Raw genomic sequence first — 17,339 nt, forward strand, 5'->3', positions numbered from 1 at the left:
CTAACCTGAGCCTGGAGGCCGAGGCGGCCGTGGGCCCGGTGGCCGACAGCCCGCTGTGTCACGCCCCGCAGCTGCCGCAGGCCTCGTGCGAGCACCCGCGGCGCCTCACCGACAACTACAACAAGATCCTGCAACTGGACCCCGGCCAGGGCCTGGTGGTCGTGTGCGGTTCCATCTACCAGGGCTTCTGCCAGCTGCGGCGGCGGGGCAACATCTCGGCGGTGGCCGTGCACTTCCCGCCCGCCGCGCCGCCCGCCGAGCCCGTCACGGTGTTCCCTAGCATGCTGAACGTGGCGGCCAACCACCCGAACGCGTCCACCGTGGGACTGGTCCTGCCGCCGGCCGCCGGCACCGGGGGCAGCCGCCTTCTCGTGGGCGCCACGTACACGGGCTACGGCAGCGCCTTCTTCCCACGCAACCGCAGCCTGGAGGACCACCGCTTCGAGAACACGCCCGAGATCGCCATCCGCTCCCTGGATGCGCGCGGCGACCTGGCCAAGCTCTTCACCTTCGACCTCAACCCCTCCGACGATAACATTCTCAAGATCAAGCAGGGCGCCAAGGAGCAGCACAAGCTGGGCTTCGTTCGCGCCTTCCTGCACCCTCCCGACCCGCAGCCGGGCGCCCAGACCTACGCGTACCTGGCGCTCAACAGCGAGGCACGCGCGGGCGACAAGGAGAGCCAGGCGCGGAGCCTGCTGGCGCGCATCTGCCTGCCCCGCGGCGCCGGCGGCGACGCCAAGAAGCTCACTGAGTCCTACATCCAGCTGGGCTTGCAGTGCGCGGGCGGCGCGGGCCGCGGCGACCTCTACAGCCGCCTGGTATCCGTCTTCCCCGCGCGCGAGCTGCTCTTTGCGGTCTTCGAGCGGCCGCAGGGGGCCCCGGCGGCCCGCACGGCTCCGGCCGCGCTCTGTGCCTTCCGTTTCGCCGACGTGCAAGCCGCGATCCGCGCCGCGCGCACCGCCTGCTTCGTGGAGCCCGCACCCGACGTGGTGGCCGTGCTCGACAGCGTGGTGCAGGGCACCGGGCCGGCCTGCGAGCGCAAACGCAACATCCAGGTATGCCCAGGCAGCGGGGGCGCTGGGGACCAGCCCAGGGGGCTGGAGAGAGAGCGTGCGGGTAACTGGGCAGGTTGTGCGCTGAGCGGGTCACATGTGTGAGTGTGCCGTTACCTAGATGTGCGTGTATGGAGACTCAAGTGTATACTCTGAGCTACAGGTGCATTTGCGAGGACCCAGGTGTAGTCGCGAGGATACAGGTGTCAGCAGAGGTGGGGGGCACTGCCGTGAATATGGCCTAGGTGTGCGCGTTGGGCACTCAAATGAGTGCTGGGCTACAGGTGCACATATGTAGGTGTGCGGGGCGGTCGGGTTGTGGATGGGTACCCAGGTGTGCGCTGAAGAGAGACGAAGGTGCATATACATCCCGGCTGTGCAAGTGAGGGTCGCAGCAGTGGGCTGTGTGCACAGCAAGTGAGTGCAGCATCTGACCAAAGGTATGTTCTGGGCCGACTGCATGAGCCCGTGAGGGCTGCCTGTGGGAGTTGGCAGGTGTGTGCATGAGTGTGGCAGGTGTGCAGGGAGGTATGCAGGCGTGCATCAGGGCCCTGCACATGGGGGGTGAGGGGAAGCAAGGTGTATGCCCCAGACTTGTGTGTCGCTGAGCTGGGTCACACAGGCGTGCGGGCAGGCAGGTGCGTGTGGCAGGGACACACTGGTTCCATAGGGCAGGCCTGGGTGCACAGTGGGATGTGTGCGGCAGGGGACACAGTTGTTTGGGAACCAGTAGGCACTCTGGGGAGGCCGCTGGTTGGCAACTGGGTGTGTTCCTGAGGCCAGCTTTTTATTCATTCATCCAACACACATTTACTGAGCATGTAGCACGCACCAGGCCTGGGGGCTACGAGGAAGGCAGTCACACTTGTGGAATGCCTACTAAGCGCATCACATGGCATAACTCTAGGTTTTAACAGCAGTCCTCTCAGCTAGGCTCTGTTCCCGTCCCCATTTTACAGATGAAGAAACTGAGGCACAGAGACATTCGCTAACTTGCTCAAGGTCCCACAGAACTAGCAGAGGCAGGATTTGAATCCAGGCTGTCCGGTCTCAGCATCTGTGCGCGTAGTGCTACAGAGCCTTTGCCACCTTACAGATGTGGAACTCAGAGTGTGTGTGTTGGAGGAGTCCCGGTGACTGGGGTGGGGAGGTGCCGGCTCCAGGAGAGTGGAGGGACGTGAGCGGGACTGCACGTAGCGCTTGAGTGGGCTGTGGGGATCTGGAGGGAACGCGGGGGGCCAGGTATAGGGCCACAGCAGCTGGGGTGGGGGAGTGGGGCCCAGGTGTCTGGGGCTGGGCAGGGCAGGAGCGAGGGGGCCAGGTTGGGGGGGATCGATGTGTGTGTTGATCCTGGGTGGACGTGACACGGGGGTGCAGGAGGGATCTGTGTGTGGTTCCACTCAAGGAAGCGCATCAGCAAGGGGTCACTTCTTTAGAGTGCCCTGGGAGGTGGACCCCTGTGCCTTTTCTGCACTCTCCATCCCGAGCTGAGTCAGGGGAGACTTGGCCACTCCCTTAGGAAGCCTCAGCTTCTCAAAATGCAGAACTTAGCCTTCTCCTGGTGATTACGGAGCTCTCCTTGGGGCCAGGCTCCCTGTGGCTCTGCCCCATCCCTTCTCTGTGATCCTCAGGCCCTGGCAAGAAGCTGTGAGATTAATTATTCCCCTGTGGGTGTGCCCAACACTGGGGCTTTGAGAAAACGCAGATTCCTTCTCCTGCAGCTGGGCCCTCACACTGCCTACCACCCGACTGGCTGGCTGCCCTAAAAATAAAGGTCATGGTGGGCGAGCAGGGCAGACTGGCCCGGGAGCCGGTCTGCTACCAGCAGGGGCCAGCTTAGTCAGGGTGGTCACCCAGCGCTGCAGTTGGGACACGCACTCTTCCCCTCCCCAGAGCCACATGCCCCAGTGGGCTGTGTTTGAGGGGACAAGCTTTGTGTCTGGGGGCCTCAGAGCCTGAGGAGGTGAATGGGGAGTCAGTCGCTGCTCTACGGAGGGAAGATCCTGTCGGAAGGGCCTTCTTCGAGCCTTTCCAGGCCTGTGTGTCCATCTAGGCCCTCAGTGAGAGGCAATCCGTGGGATTCCTCAGGCCACCACAGTCTCCCCCTCCCCCTCCCCCTCTGGCAGGAACCGTCCTCGTTCCCACGGTCCCGTCCCCAGCCTGGCCTGGTGCAGTGACTCACTGCAGAAGGGAGCTGGGGCTTCCCTTTTCTTCGGGGGCAGAGCCTCTCCAGGGACACAGCCCCGGGGGCAGAGTGCTCGAGGGCCTTCTCCCCGCCACAAGGTGGGGTGGATTCCTGGCCCTCCTTGGCCACTCTCCCTGTGTCCTCCACGCCCCTCTCCCCTTCCCCACGCCCAGCTGTGGGCACAGGCCCCAGGGTCTCGGCCTGAAGCCTCAGGTCGGGGGTGGGAGAGTGATGCTTATTCTTGCTCCTGGCTGTTGCCAGCTCCCCAGTTACAGTCTTAAGAACTTGGACCTTGCACCCGGGGTTAAATTCTACTCTGTCACTTCCCAGCTGTGTGACCTTGACAAGTGACTTAACCTTTCCGAGCCTCCGTTTCCTCATCTGTAAAGTGGGGACAGTAAATCTCTAAGGATTGCTGAGGACCAAGTGAATTAATTAACGTAAAGCGCTTTGTGCCCGGCACGTAGCAAGCACCTAGTAGATGTCTGCTGTTCTTGTTATTATTACCCCGGGGGGGCATTATTAGCACAGGTCTGGGCTTCGTCCTGGACAGCAACCAGTGACCTATTTTGGCTTGTTCTGCAACAGTGAAGACCCCACCTCTAGCGCCCGATGGCAGCCTCAGTAAACATTTCCTAAGTCCCTACTGTGTTGCTGTGTGCTGGGAACCAATGATGATTCCCTTACTGTCTGCTCTCGTGGACCATGTGGCTGGTCCTTCCAGCCCAGAGGGATGGGTGCTGTGATCCCATCCTGGCAGACAGAGGCCAGAGAGGGGCATCGAGGCCTCTGGGGAGAGTGTTATCAAAGCGCAGGTGGGTGGGTGAGCAGTAGTTAGTCACACCAAGCTGGCAGGAGAAGAGGAGGGGTCCAGGCAGAGGCTGTTCGCCTGTCAGAGGCCTGGAGGTAGGAAACAGCAAGACGGACTGGAGCAGTGAGAGGTGGTCGTCGTGGCTGGGGAGGCGAAACAGGAATTATGAGCAGGGCTGGGAAAGGCGGGCAGGCCTGCCATGCGGGTGCGGATAGGCGTGACTGTGTCCTGGGGACATGGGGAACCATGAAGGATTTTAGCCAGAGCATCTGATCTGAACGAGCACGTCAGTTTCTTCCTCTGTAAAGCAGGAACGATAATAAAAACACCTACCTCGCAGGACCTCTGTGGGGATTAAATGAGATGCTACAGGTGAAGCAGTTAGCAGCGTGCTCGGCACACGTGTTTGCAATTGCTGTGATGGTTTTTAAGGGAGCTAGTTTAGAAAGTCGATAGGTGGTTGGTGAGAAGGAGAGAGGAGAAGCAGGGAGAGTAGGAAGGAGGCTGGTGCCATCTTCCAGGCAAGTGATTCACTTCTTCATTTACAAATATTTCTTGAGCACCTACAGTGTGGTGGGCACTGGACACAGAGGTAGGGGTGGCCGGCCAGGTGTTGTTCTAGGGGGATGTAACTGGCCTGGTCTGAGGGCACAGAGAGAAGAAGGGGGGGTTGTTCCAGACGGATTCAGATGCCTGGATGTAGCCCCAGAGGTGGGGACGGACAGGATGGAGAAGAGATTTGCCCAGTCCAGCCCAGCATTGGGATGGAAGTCGGGGATGCGACAGGGGTGCCTCTGGGGGAGATGGTGGGTTTTCTGGGGGGGGTGGGGGTGAGTACCAGGGGCCTGGAGTCCCTCTTCCTCCCAGCCCCGTCTGGCCTGACTGCTCCAGCACCAGGTGGTCTCAGTGGGGCTGGACAACGGGGGACAGGACCCTGCCCTTCCATCCTTTCTCCAGGGATGTCTGCCCCCCAGCAGGGTGGCTCAGCCGGGCCTCTGGATACCCAGCCTCATGCTGTTGCCCTTGGGCCCTTGGGCCTGAAGCTCCAGAGCCTCGGTTGGGGTGGTCTCGGACATTCCATCTCCCCGCCTGGGAGGCTTTGCCCCCTGCTCACCACCTTTAAGGCAGTGAAGAGGCAGGGAACCTTGTCCTCCCAGCCTTGGGCTCCAACTTTGTCCCTGATTGCTTTGGGCATATCTGGGGCCTTTGGACTATTCTGAGAGAGAAAGTGAGAAAATTAGCCTCTGGCATGTAGCTTGGATCCCTTTTCTCAATTCACGTATGTGGTGAAAGTGAGTTGGGAAGTTGCCTGTGCTCTCGGCGGGGAAACTGAGGCACAGGGCCACCCAGCAAGGCGAGGGCGGACTGAGTCCGACTCCCTTCCCTGAATCTTTCCCTTTGGCCTATGAATGGCCATAATATTTGTATTTTAAAAGAAAAAAGAAAACAGACAGGGAAATGTCAATGTTACATTTTCAAGGTGTCTTTTTATAGTAAAGGTGGAAAAAAAAACCCTCAGGCGGTTTTAAACTGGCATGCAGTGGGTGGGTGCCCGTCGTCAAGAAGGCATTTTCTGAACCAATTTAGGGGCTGAAATGCTGGGTGGAGGTGGAGGGAGATAAGCTTCCAAGATGGGCTTTCCATTTGGAGCTGGCCTGGGGGCTGGGAGTGAGCTCCCTGCTGGCCGAGGGTAAAAGAGACACTTGGGGGCACTTAGGAGAGGAGACTCTGGCAGGGTTGGCTGGGATGACCTTCTAGCCTAGAGAGACAGACACATCTTGGGCCAGGAGACGGTTAACATACCTCCCTGACCTGGGAGTGTCGTCAGTCTCAACTGCCAGGTACGTGAGGGTAGAGCTGATGGTGAGTCCTGTTCTCCTGCCCGTAAGCTGTGTGACCCAGGGTGAGTCACTTACCTTCTCTGGGCCTCATGCTTTCTCATTGTAAAATGGGACAGTGTCTCCTTCTGAAGTGAAATCTCACACGAAGTGCCCAGGAAATGGCAGGTGGAGGTATGAGTACCAGGAGAAGAGAAATACATCTGAGAGACGTGTGCTCAGTGTGTGGAACAGCTGTTGGGGCAGGGAGCGCTCAGAGGAGGGAGGAGATGGGACCAAAGCAGGCCCTGAAGGTGAGCCGGGGTGGGCGAGACAGAGGGGTGAGGCGCAGGTGTGTCAGGTGCCTCCCAGCCCGAGCTCAGCTGCGGGAGGCACAGGCCGAGGAGAGAGCCGCCGGGCGCCGCTTCTGTTAATGGCGAGACGCTGTGCATCTGGTAGGCCTGAGGGTGTGCAGATGCTGGGTGCCCTCTCAGCTCTCTGGGGCTGAAAACTGACCACGGCCACCCTCCCAGTTCTGAGCAGGGATGCTGCGCGGGGCCCTTCACAGGCACCAGTGTGTTTGCTCTCACAGCACCCCACCCCCACCCCGTGAGGCAGGAAGTGCTGTTATCCCCAGTTTTACAGATGGGGGAACTGAGGCCCAGGGTCCCACGCAGCTGGCTAGTGGCGTAGGGACCTGCAGACTGGCTGTCTGGCTCTGGAGTCTGCCGTGGGTGACCACTGGTGTTAGCTGTGGGCTCTCAGCTGGGGGTTTTGCAGTTACCCCCCCATCCCGTGGAGATTTGGGTGGAACCCTTTGTACCAAACCCCCTCTGGGACAGCACCTCCCAGCAGGCCCCAGATGGAAGCCGGGATGGAAGCCGGGAGCTGCCGCTGCAGTGACTCAGTTCCTGAGCCAGCAGAGGCTGGCTAGGGTATCTGCAGGGGCCCTGCCACAAGTGGGGGCTGGGGCTCAGGGGGCCTCATGAGGAAGTCAGGGAGGCAGGGAGGCACTTAGTGACATTCATCTCTGAAAATGTGATTGTGACCCCCTGGCCCTGTGGGTGCGTGAATGAGAGATGTGGTCCGTTTGAATGACTTGACAAATCCCTTTCAACCCTGACCCCAGCCCTGGACCGTACTGTGTACTGGGGCTGGGCAGGCCTCCGCCTCCCCTCCAGGGCAGCCCCTCACTGTCCAGCGTTTGCTAGGAGGATGGAGGATCTGTCACGGCCCTGGCCATGCCCACAGTCAAGCCTGCCACACCCACACACACCCAGAGTGGTGGACGGGTCAGTGCTGGACCCTGGCACCAAGTCCCTGGATTCAAATCCTGGCTCTGCACCTCCTCCCTGTGGCCTCCAGCAAGTCACTTACCTTCTCTGGGCCTCCACTTCCCCATCTGTAAAGTGAGCTCAGCAGAGACAAGAACAGGGACCCCTGGAGTTCAGCGGAGGCCTGTGTGAGTTGGCTCAGCCCCTGCAGAAACACCCTCTACAGGAGTCTCATTTGCCGACTGCCACGGCTGCCGGTTTTCATGGAGATTAAGGAAACAGGCCGGCTTCCGGGTTCTGGTTGCTGGAGGGTGGAGAACAGACACGCTGTGTATGGAAGAGAAGCATGAGGGCCTGAAGGATCCCTTCCCCTTTCTGGGCCTCAGTTTCCCAGTCTGAGTTGGGCTGTGGGGTGGCAAGAAAGCCCTCACTCTGTCACCAGAACTGCTCCCGTTGGCATCATTATTCTTACTTTTATTGTTGTGTCCTGGGAACTTATTCTGTCTCAGGCACTTTGCAAAAGCACTTGATGTATAATGCGTATCTTTTAATCCTGCCAGCAAGGGAATGGGGTGAGTGTTATGCGAAGTCTACAGGAAGGGGAAACAGAGGCCCACAGAGGATAAGTGACTTGCCTGAGGTCACATGGCGGGTCAAAGGTGGAAGAGTGTCTGCTGTCAGAGCCTGTGCTCATCACCTTTACTCCCTGGTTCCTGTGAAAATGCTGACCTGAGGGGTGTGAGTCAAAGAGGCCCTCAAGGTCACAGTGATGGAGTGAATGGGTCCCTTTTAAAGTTGAAGAAATTGAGACCCAGGGATGTTCTTCCCCTGCTGGGGCTGCAGTGGGGAGTAATGAGAACTTCCCAGTGAGGCCAGCAGAGCTGCCGAGCCCCCGTGCCCAGCGTGGTCCCAGGCTGGGGCCAGGTTCCCCGGGTGCAGGGCTCCTGTTTCCCACAACTGCAGCTGTCTCCACCTTTGCCCACCAGAGCCCAGACCTCCTGGGCACCATCTCCTGCCTGTCTGTGCTCCTGGTGGAGGGTTCCCTGGAGTGTGGCAGGGAGGGACTCAGCTCTGTTACATGGCAGCCTGTTAAAAGGCATGAATCGGACCCTGCCCCTATCCTCCAGGAGCCCCCAGACAGTCGGGGAGGAGTTCAGGACAGAAGATATGCCAAAGCAGAGCTGAGTCTCAGGGACTCAGGGAAGGCTTCCTGGAGGAGGGAGGTGTTGGAGCAGGACTTTGACAGATGGGGCTTGGGGAGGCCTTCCAGGCAGAGGCGGAGGCCCAGAGATGCGGTAGAACATGGTTTGGGTATCAGGCAGAGATGAAGCTGAGAGCATGTGAGGTTTGGGGTGCAGGCCGAGGGTTTGGACACTGTCCTGTGGGCTACAGGGAACCAGTAAGGCCTGGGGGAAGAGTGAGACACAGTTGATCTGGTTCTAGAGGAGACCCCGTGGCTGCTGGCCCACATTCGTCCTGCCAGGTGCTGGCGGGAGCAGGGCGCTCTCTCCTGGAGCCCCCGCTGGGGCTGGACCAGGTGACTCCCAAGGGGCCCTCCAGCTCTGCCAGCGGTGTGGGGATTGCCATGGAAACCAGCTGGTCCCCGAGTGGGGACAGGCCCGGAAAGTCTCCTGGCGCCAGCCACGTGGATTTGGATCCCGGCTCCCCCCAGAGCTCGCCTGTTTTCCTTCTTTCCAAAGCCTGTGTTGAGCCAGGGCCGAACCCAGCAGGCTGCCTGGAAGGGCCCCGCTGCACCGCCCACTCTCCCACTGCCCGCTGATCCTCGATGCCGATGCCACCGAGATAAGCTGGGCCAGTGAGCCTCGCCCCACCCAGTCCACCATCCTTTACCCTGAAACACGATAAATCACGCGCTGGAGGAGGGAGGAAGCTCACAGCTCCATTACGAGGCCCAGCGAGGCCCCAGTGGGGCGTTAATCACGGAGCGCTTTCTGCTCTGATCAGTAAATAATAGGGGGGGCCGTGAGCAGAGGGCTTGAAGTGGAGGCCAGGCTCAGGAAAGGAGCTAAACAGCAATCAGCGGTCACCTCCGCCCCACCCCATCCCCCTCTCAGAGCTCGTCCACCGTCTGTGTTGGAGGTGATTGAACCTTCTGGAAGTGGCTAGCTCCTTGATGGGCCCCAGTATCCCCAGCTTGCAACCCAGGGCCTTTCCAGCTCCACGTGGCCAAACTCCCAGCAGCTGTTGGCTGCACCCGACAGAGCAGGGGCCAGAGAGACTGTGGGTTAGGACGAGGGTACTGGAGCCACAGCCAGCCTAGGTTTGAGGCTCACCTCTGCCTAGTCTGGCTGTGTGACCCTGGGCAAGTCACTTTACCTCTCTGTGGCTTAGTTTCCTTTGCCGTAAAGTAGCAGCAACTTGTGAGGATCTGGCGAGGGTTCAGTGAGGTTACGCAGGCAGAGGTCTCTGCACAGAGTAAACCATTGTGCTTATTTCTGTTGTGTTACTGATTCCGCTGTGTTGTTACTCTTACAAAGCTGTCCCTTCCCCACGTGGGGATGGTCTCTGAACTGGGACATTGACAGCTAGAGAGAGGGCCCCATGTCACCTCCATGTCTCCAGCACGTGGGACCCGGCCCAGAGATGTTTGCTGGGAGCCCCTCGGCTGCGGTCACAAGCCGTTGTCTGATGACTCTGGGACCGAGGCCAGCACCCCCAGGGGATCGGGAGGAGGGTGTGAATTCAGTATCCAGGGCCCCTCAGCCCCAAGAGGAGGAAGGCCTGGTGTCCCCAGGAGAGCCAGCTGCACGCTCAGCTTCTCCGGGCCTGCGTCCCTTCAGGGGAAGAAGCTGGGACCGAAACTGTTCCAGGGTGAGGAGGGGCCGGAGCTGCCGCGTTCCGCCGGCCGCCCCTCCCCCGCTGGAGCTGGCGGAAGGGAATGACCCCCCCTGCCCGCGCCGCCCCAGCCAGGGAAGAGTCCTGGCTGCCCATCCCACACTGTGCTCCCCTGGGACCCGGGGGGAGGGCTGGAAACGGGGCCAGGCTGGGCCAGAATGAGAAACAGCTTCGAGAAGGGGGAGCTGAGTGTCTGGGGGGCCGCGTCCAGCTAACAAAACAATGGCTGCTTGAGTCAGCGGCTGCGGCAGCGGTTCCCAGGCAGGCCCCGATCAGAGCCACCCCAGCCCGGGTGAAGGCAGCGCTGCTCATCCAGCCTCAGATGCTTGCGTTCGGGAGTGGTGGAGCGGCTGGTCCCAGGGGCCCTCCTGTCCTGGGGCGTCCCCGAGTCTCTGCCCAGTGGCCTGCAGAGATAATTGGGAATGTGTATTGAGCACCTATGGTGCTCAGTATTGAGGGCTGCCGTGAGCTGAGCCTCTGTAGTGGGCGCAGTTATTGCCCCCATTTTATAGGTGAGAAAACTGAGGCTCAGTGAGGATGGGGCAGCCCACAGTGAGCTAAGAGCTCTGAGACTTGGCACATCAGGAGCCTCGGTTTCTCTGTCTGTTAAATGGGAACCCAACAAGAGTGCGTGCTCCCTGCCTGCACGCAGCAGGTCTTCAGTCTAGCCTGGCCTGTGACCTCAGCCTGGGGCTGTCCCTCCAGGCTGTGTTCTGTTTGGCGGCAGGGTCGGGAGTGCCAGTTTTGGGTGGGTGGACACGTCGTGCTCAGGGCGGCCTGGCTGGGCTGGTCCACACGGCCCTTCAAGGTGGTGCCCAGCTGGCCCGGATGACCTCAGTGCTTGGGCTGGGTGATCCACCTCCTCCAGAGAGCGGGCCAGGGAAGCCAAGGCAGGCCCTTCTGAAGCTGTGGAAGGGTGCACGCAAGCTGTTCTGCCCATTGCCACTTGTTGGTTTTTCCTGCCTGATTCAGGCAGCCTGGGGCCAGGAAGAAAATTACTGCGCTGTGTGTCCTGAGGAAGCCTCTGCCCCTCTCTGTGCCTCAGTTTCTCCAAAGCACTGCTTTTCCCCTCCTACTCAGAGCCAGGCCTGCTGACTTGTTCTCTAGCCTGGCTGGCCATTCTCTCCCCCACTGCCCCCCACCTCCACCCCTTCAGGAAGTGAGCACCTTGATCACCAACTGGGAGGTGCTGGTATTTCCTTTCTTGGCAACAGGCAGCTTCCTCCTTGGTGTGAGGGCCATTGCCAGAGGCCCCCGCAGAGCCGAGTCTGTCCTGCCCCCTCCCAGGACCGGCATGCGGTAGGCCCAGGGCTCTTTTCATGCCTTGGTTTACCCTCAGTGGAGAGGTCAGCTCATTGGAGCCGTAGCCCAGTAGCCGTTGTGTTTCGAGAGCCCGCACAGGCTGAAGTGGTTGGGTGGAGTTTGGGTTTGGGAGTCACAGGTGTGCTTTCAAGTCTGGGCCTGACCTGTGCCCTTGGAGACCTGGAGAATACTTCCCCCTTTAACCTCAGAGCTTCGGGAGAAAGTTGGGGGAGGGCTTACTCACCCAGGCTCTGCAGGAAGCAGAGTTTAGTGCCCTGTTTCTAGGCCTGGCTTTTGATGCTGTGCCTGTCAGACCCCCATTACTGCCCTGCTGGCTCCCTGTTCTCCAGTCCCGGCCCCTCCTCTGCTGTCCACGCTGAGGGAGAAGGAGCTGGCCAGGACAGGGGTTGGGGGAAGCCACAGAGGGGCATGCCAGGTCGAGCAGGGCCTTGAGGGCCCAGGAGCAAATTTTGGGTTTATGCTGAGGGCACTGGGGATCTATGGAAGGCTGTTGAGCTGTGGGAGGGACACAAGCCACTTTGCATTTTTTTTTTTTTTTTTTTTTTGCGGTACGCGGGCCTCTCACTGTTGCGGCCTCTCCCGCTGCAGAGCACAAGCTCCGGACGCGCAGGCTCAGCAGCCATGGCTCACGGGCCCAGCCGCTCCGCGGCATGTGGGATCTTTCCAGACCGGGGCACGAACCCATGTCCCCTGCATCGGCAGGCGGACTCCCAACCACTGCGCCACCAGGGAAGCCCTCTTTTTTTGAAAAAAACAACTTTTTAGTTTGGAATAACTTTAGATTTACAAGAAAGTTACAAAGATAGTACAGGTAGTTCCCGCATACCCTTCCCTCAGTTTTCCCCACTGCTAAGATCGCACGTTATGACAGATGCGACATATATTTGTCAAAACTAAGAAACCAACATTGGTATTTTACTCTCAACTAAACTCCAGAGTTTCCTCCACGAATGTCCTTTTTCTTTTCCGGTATCCCACGTCACATTTAGTGCTTTGCGGTTGTAAAAGCTCTTTTTGGCTGCTGCGGAAGGGTGAGTGGGAGGGGGCTCAGTGCAGCCCCCAGCCCCGTGTGGTGAGCGGCAGTCGCCCTGCAGTCTGCTGCTTAATACCCCAAGGTGATTGCTGTGCATTCAGCTCCTCAGCAGTGAAAGCTCACTTTCCCGGGATCGGGGTTCAGTAACAACCAAAAACTTGAGGCAGGAAAGTGCCCTCACTTCCCAAGCACAAAACCCCGACAGCCGGTGTAGTCTACACCTGGGGCGGAACCGCTGGTCTTGTAGGCTGCCGCTGACGCCTCATCGTCCTCGGAGTGCCGCCTGCAGTGGCGCTGAGGTTTGGTGGGGTCTGCAGGCAGGAGGCGGGAGGCTGAGAAGACAGGCTTTGGAAGCTCTTGCTCCAATTGGCTTCCCGGGGGGAGAAAGTCAACACAATTACAGTTGATAGTGAAATCAGTATGCCAGAGTTCTAGTGGGAGAGTGGGCAGAGCTGAGCTTTGGCCCCCGGAGGCAGCCAGCGGAGAAGGAGGAGGTGTCCTGCTCCTAGAAAAGAGCTGAGACCAGCAGCCGCCCATGGCTCATCCCATTTCAGAGAAGGATCAGCTGAGGTTCTTAGAGGAACCAAAAGTAGCAGCCAGGTGCCGCCTGGCACTGAACACGTGGCTCCCCTGTGTGGTCACACACGTAGTGACATACAATTGACCCATACTTTTCCTTCCGTTCTCCAGCGCCCAGCATGGCAGTGCAGTGTTGCTCTCATTGTTTCTTGTTTTTTTATATATATACATTTAGTTAGTTAGTTAGTTTTGGCTGCATTGGGTCTTCGTTGCTGCGCATGGGCTTTCTCTAGCTGCGGCCAGCGGGGGCCGCTCTTCATTGTGGTGCGTGGGCTTCTCATTGCGGTGGCTTCTCGCAGCGGAGCACGGGCTTTAGGCACGTGGGCTTCAGTAGTTGTGGCATGCGGGCTCAGTAGTTGTGGTGCACGGGCTTAGTTGCTCCACGGCATGTGGGATCTTCCTGGACCAGGGCTCAAACCCGTGTCCCCTGCATTGGCAGGCGGATTCTTGATCACTGCACCGCCAGGGAAGCCCCTCTCATTATTTCTGCTTGGAAAAGAAGAAGCTGAATACAGCCACTCACACTTTAGTCAAAATTAGTTTCCTTTCTTTAGTAAACACTCACCCCAGAGCACAGTCTCCACCCTGGAGAAGCTCATGCATATGCTACCGTGAGAAATGAAGGTGGTGGCCAGCACAGTGCTGTCACAGAGGGCTGGAGAGGTTTTTTTGGAATTGCATCTTGAAACCTGGCTGTAAACTTGCCACCTGGGCACGCCTGGCAAAGGGAGCAGTGTGGGTCAAGAGGAGGGGAAATAGAGGGCTCAGCGGTATGAGAAGGGCATTGGCTACTGAGGGAACAACATCATGAAGGTTCAGGCGCCCCAGGAGGAAAGTGTGGCCGCATTTGAGAAACTGCAGAGACTGATGTGGTCAGAGCTGAGGTCGGGGCAGAGAGAGAAGTGAGACTCCAGTCCTGAGCAGCCGGCAGGAGCCAGATCACAGAGGCCTTGAATGTCAGGCTTGACCCTGAGGACGGCCAAAAGCCAAGGAGGGGCTCTCCAGGCTTGTGCTTGGGAAGGTGGCCCTTCTGGGTTGGAGGAGGCCACTGTGAGAGTCCAGCCCTCCCTCTTCTCTCAGAGGAATTTGTGTTTTGAAAGACCAATGCCAAGTGAGACTGGAAGGAGGGCTGGTGCTGATGGAGGGATTTCAGGCCGTGTCACACAGTCAGGGCAAGCAGTATTTTGGGCCTTGGAGCTGACTGCCCCTGGAGACCGGGTTTGGCTGAGGGCACACCCGGGACAGCCCGCCAGTTCCCCCGAGCCCACTTTCCCCCTTTCCCGGGCCACATCCCCCAACAGCAGAGGCCTTTCCCGCCTGCCCAGTGGACGTGTGTCTGGCTTCCGTTTTCGAGTCAGTTGTAGCCTTGTGATTTCCCCTGGCGGCTGGGGCGCCAGCTTCCCCCTCAGAGCACACATCACGCAGAGCAGCCAATGGGTTACTTCTCCTTTAAAATTTTTTTTTAATTTTATTTTTAGGATAAGAAAAAAAAAAGCCAGAGGAAAGGCTTTTTAGAGAATTCCTCCAGTGCAGAATTAATGGCTGTGAGCGTCAGGGCGGGCAGGCGAGAGCTAGATTCCCAGCCATTCCCACCTCATCCTCTCTGCACCCCCGGCCCACAAATCACCCTGATCTGGGCGCCTGGTCCGGCTGTTCCCAGGACCCCCCATTCTGGCTGGCTGGGGACCCCCCCATCGCAGGGCCCAGTGCAGAAAATCCCAAAGTTGTCACCCAGGCCCTCCAGGTGTCCCCTTCCTGCCTTCCCACCCCTCCCACAGCTCAGGGAGGAAGCGCCTGTCCCCTGGGCAAGGGTTTACTATTTTAATTTTAGAACAATGTATTATTAAATGACACAAGTAATCCACAGATTTCAGTGAAGAAGAGTTAGACAACCCCTGGGAAAAGCGTCCTCATGACGTCTTGGGCCCACGTGCCCGCTCTCCTGCCTGCTCGCTGGTGGAGCTACCTCATCTCTTCCCTGCAGCTGCAGGATTGCGGGGGGTGGGACCACGGCTGGGAGAGGCCGCTGGGGAGATGGGCCAGCAGCCTCATTCCAGAGCCGGCCCCCAACTTGGGCACAGAGATGAACACAGAGGATGGGTCAGGCTGGGTAGTCTGAAGCTGAAAGATGAAGAGCCAGTGGTAAGACAGTCTGGGCAGTGGCATTCCAGGCAGTGGGACCGGCACAGGCAAAGGCCCTGTGGCAGGACCCAGCTTGGACTGTTTGAGGGACAGAAATGAGGCCGGTGTGGCTGGAGTGGAGGAGTGAGGGCAAGGATGGGATGGGCTGGGCCCAGAAGATCCCAGGGGCCTGAAGGGAGGGTTTAGGATCCAAGGTTTATTCTCAGTATCGTGTAAACCATCCGAGGGTTTCAAGCAGAGGAAACCTTTGTACCTTTAAAGGGCTCACTTGGCAGCTGTGTTCAGGGGGAAATGTTGAGGGCAAGAGTTGGCCCAGAGAAGAGGGACCTGGAAGAGCCTCCTCGGTGAGAGGATGGCTGCCTTAAGGTGGTCCCAGGTGGTCCAGGTTAGAAAGTTTTTGAGGTAGGCATGATTTGCCCCCAAATTCCACTTTATAATAATAATTTCAGTGACTGTCATATCTGAAACAGCGATAGTATCAGTTGACACTTCTGGAGCATTTACTGTGAGCCACGCTCCGTGCCGGCGCTTTACGATGAACTGTCTTATCCGAGTGCCTATGAGGGAGGTGCTGGAGATGCACCCATTTTATAGTTGAGTAAACTGAGGCTCAGAGGAGTGAAGCGACTTGCTCAGGTCGCTCCTGGCCATCCTGTGGAAGGCCACCGGGTCATGAGTTGTGGCCCAGGGCAGTCCCCAGCCCCATCCCATCACTGGGCTCAGGGCTCAGCTCTGTTTATTTTCCCAAGAATGAAGGACCTGGTATTTATGGTTTGCTTTTGAAAACTAGTGGAGATTTTGTACAAAACCCATGTGGGCACATCATCAGTGGCTTTGGCTTGCAAAAAGCACAGATAAGGGGAAAAAAAACCTCTGTCTAAAGCCACGCCCTAAAGCCAGTTCTGCTGGCCGCTTCAGTCCTGGTGGCGTGATATTGCAGCTGGTGACCTGGAGCAGGCCACATCCCCTCTGAGCCTCAGTTTCCCTGTCTGTGACGTGGGACCTCAGAGGGCTGCCAGGATCCAGGGAGTTGATGCCCAGGCCCGGTACAGGGTCAGTTCCCAGTAGACGTGGCCTGTATTGTTTGCTGTAGTGACTGTTACTTTAATGTTTATGTGCCAGTTTTACCAAAAAGGCCCCACGACATCCTGAGACTTTTCTCAGCCAGATATCTTTCTTCATAATCAGTGCAGATTTGTGGTGTCTCCCAGGGCTGGGGTGGCTCTCCTGGATGATGTGCTCAATCCTTGTGGACACTGAGGTTGTGTCCCCCGCCCCCCACTCTTCTAAAACACCCTTGTGTCTGCATCCTTGTGGATTTGCACAGTTGTCTTCTGAAAGGCACTTCCTAGAGGCCTGTGTTGTACTTCTGTGGAGATTGCAGGAGAAACCTTTGAAAGAACCAACAAAACTCAGAGAAAGGTGGAAAAGGTGGGCGCAAGTCCTGGGAATGGCGGGGACTGGGCATGCCAGCGTGGTTTTCCCGCTCCTGTGAGGTGTAGCTGATGTGGATGTCAGGATTGTGCATTTGGACACACCTGGCCTCAGTTTGCCCATCTGCAATGTGGGCAGATGAAGGGATGTGTGTTGGGAAAGGAGAGAGGGACCTCAGTTTAGGGAGCCCTCAACCTGGGTCTGGCGAGCTGCTGGGAATTTGGGAGCGGCTTGCTGGGGTCAGAACAGGGGCCTGGGGGGGAGGAGACCCCATGATTGCTGTGGAGACCTCGCCGGGACAGGAGGGGCACCTCTTGGGTGTCAGCAGGTTAAGTTGGGGCAGAGGCTGGCCTCCCTGGGCCTTCTTGCCTTCCTCACATGACTCCTCCTGTCCAGCTCCTGCACACCTGGAACGTACCCATCTCCTTGGGGCAGCTCTGTGAGTGAAGCTGAGGGCAGAGGTCAACTTGGGCCCAGAGACGGGGTCCTGCTTATGTTGGGGCCTGAGCCCAGCGCTGGGCATACAGAACAGGAGCAGGACTTTAAAAGCACTGATGCTGAGGCCGGAGACCACAGCCGGCTGTGTGGGCAGGGAGCCGGAGAAGGTTCCGGAGCCGAGGCCTGACATGCGTCTCTCTTCCAGCTGCAGCCGGAACAGCTGGACTGCGGGGCCGCCCACCTGCAGCACCCCCTATCCATCCTGCAGCCCCTGAAGGCCTCACCAGTGTTCCGAGCCCAGGGCCTCTCCTCCGTGGCCGTGGCCAGCGTGGGCAACTACACGGTGGTCTTCCTGGGCACAGTCAGTGGCCGGCTGCTGAAGGTAGGGCTGG

The 17,339-nt window shown here is 58.6% G+C and overlaps 1 protein-coding gene across 1 annotated transcript in view; it reads left to right on the plus strand.

Moving 5' to 3' along the window:
* PLXND1 (plexin D1) overlaps positions 1-17,339 on the plus strand; it is a gene marked incomplete at its 5' end in the record, with an annotated part of 75,979 nt that overhangs the window by 23,853 nt on the left and 34,787 nt on the right. The window contains 2 exons of the mRNA XM_024756483.1: positions 1-1,058; positions 17,153-17,329. Of these exons, the coding sequence (XP_024612251.1) occupies positions 1-1,058; positions 17,153-17,329 (1,235 nt within the window). The remainder of the gene's footprint in view (positions 1,059-17,152; positions 17,330-17,339) is intronic.

Source organism: Neophocaena asiaeorientalis, unplaced genomic scaffold, assembly GCF_003031525.2.
Source record: "Neophocaena asiaeorientalis asiaeorientalis breed wild unplaced genomic scaffold, Neophocaena_asiaeorientalis_V1.1 scaffold392, whole genome shotgun sequence".
Lineage (NCBI taxonomy): Eukaryota > Metazoa > Chordata > Mammalia > Artiodactyla > Phocoenidae > Neophocaena > Neophocaena asiaeorientalis.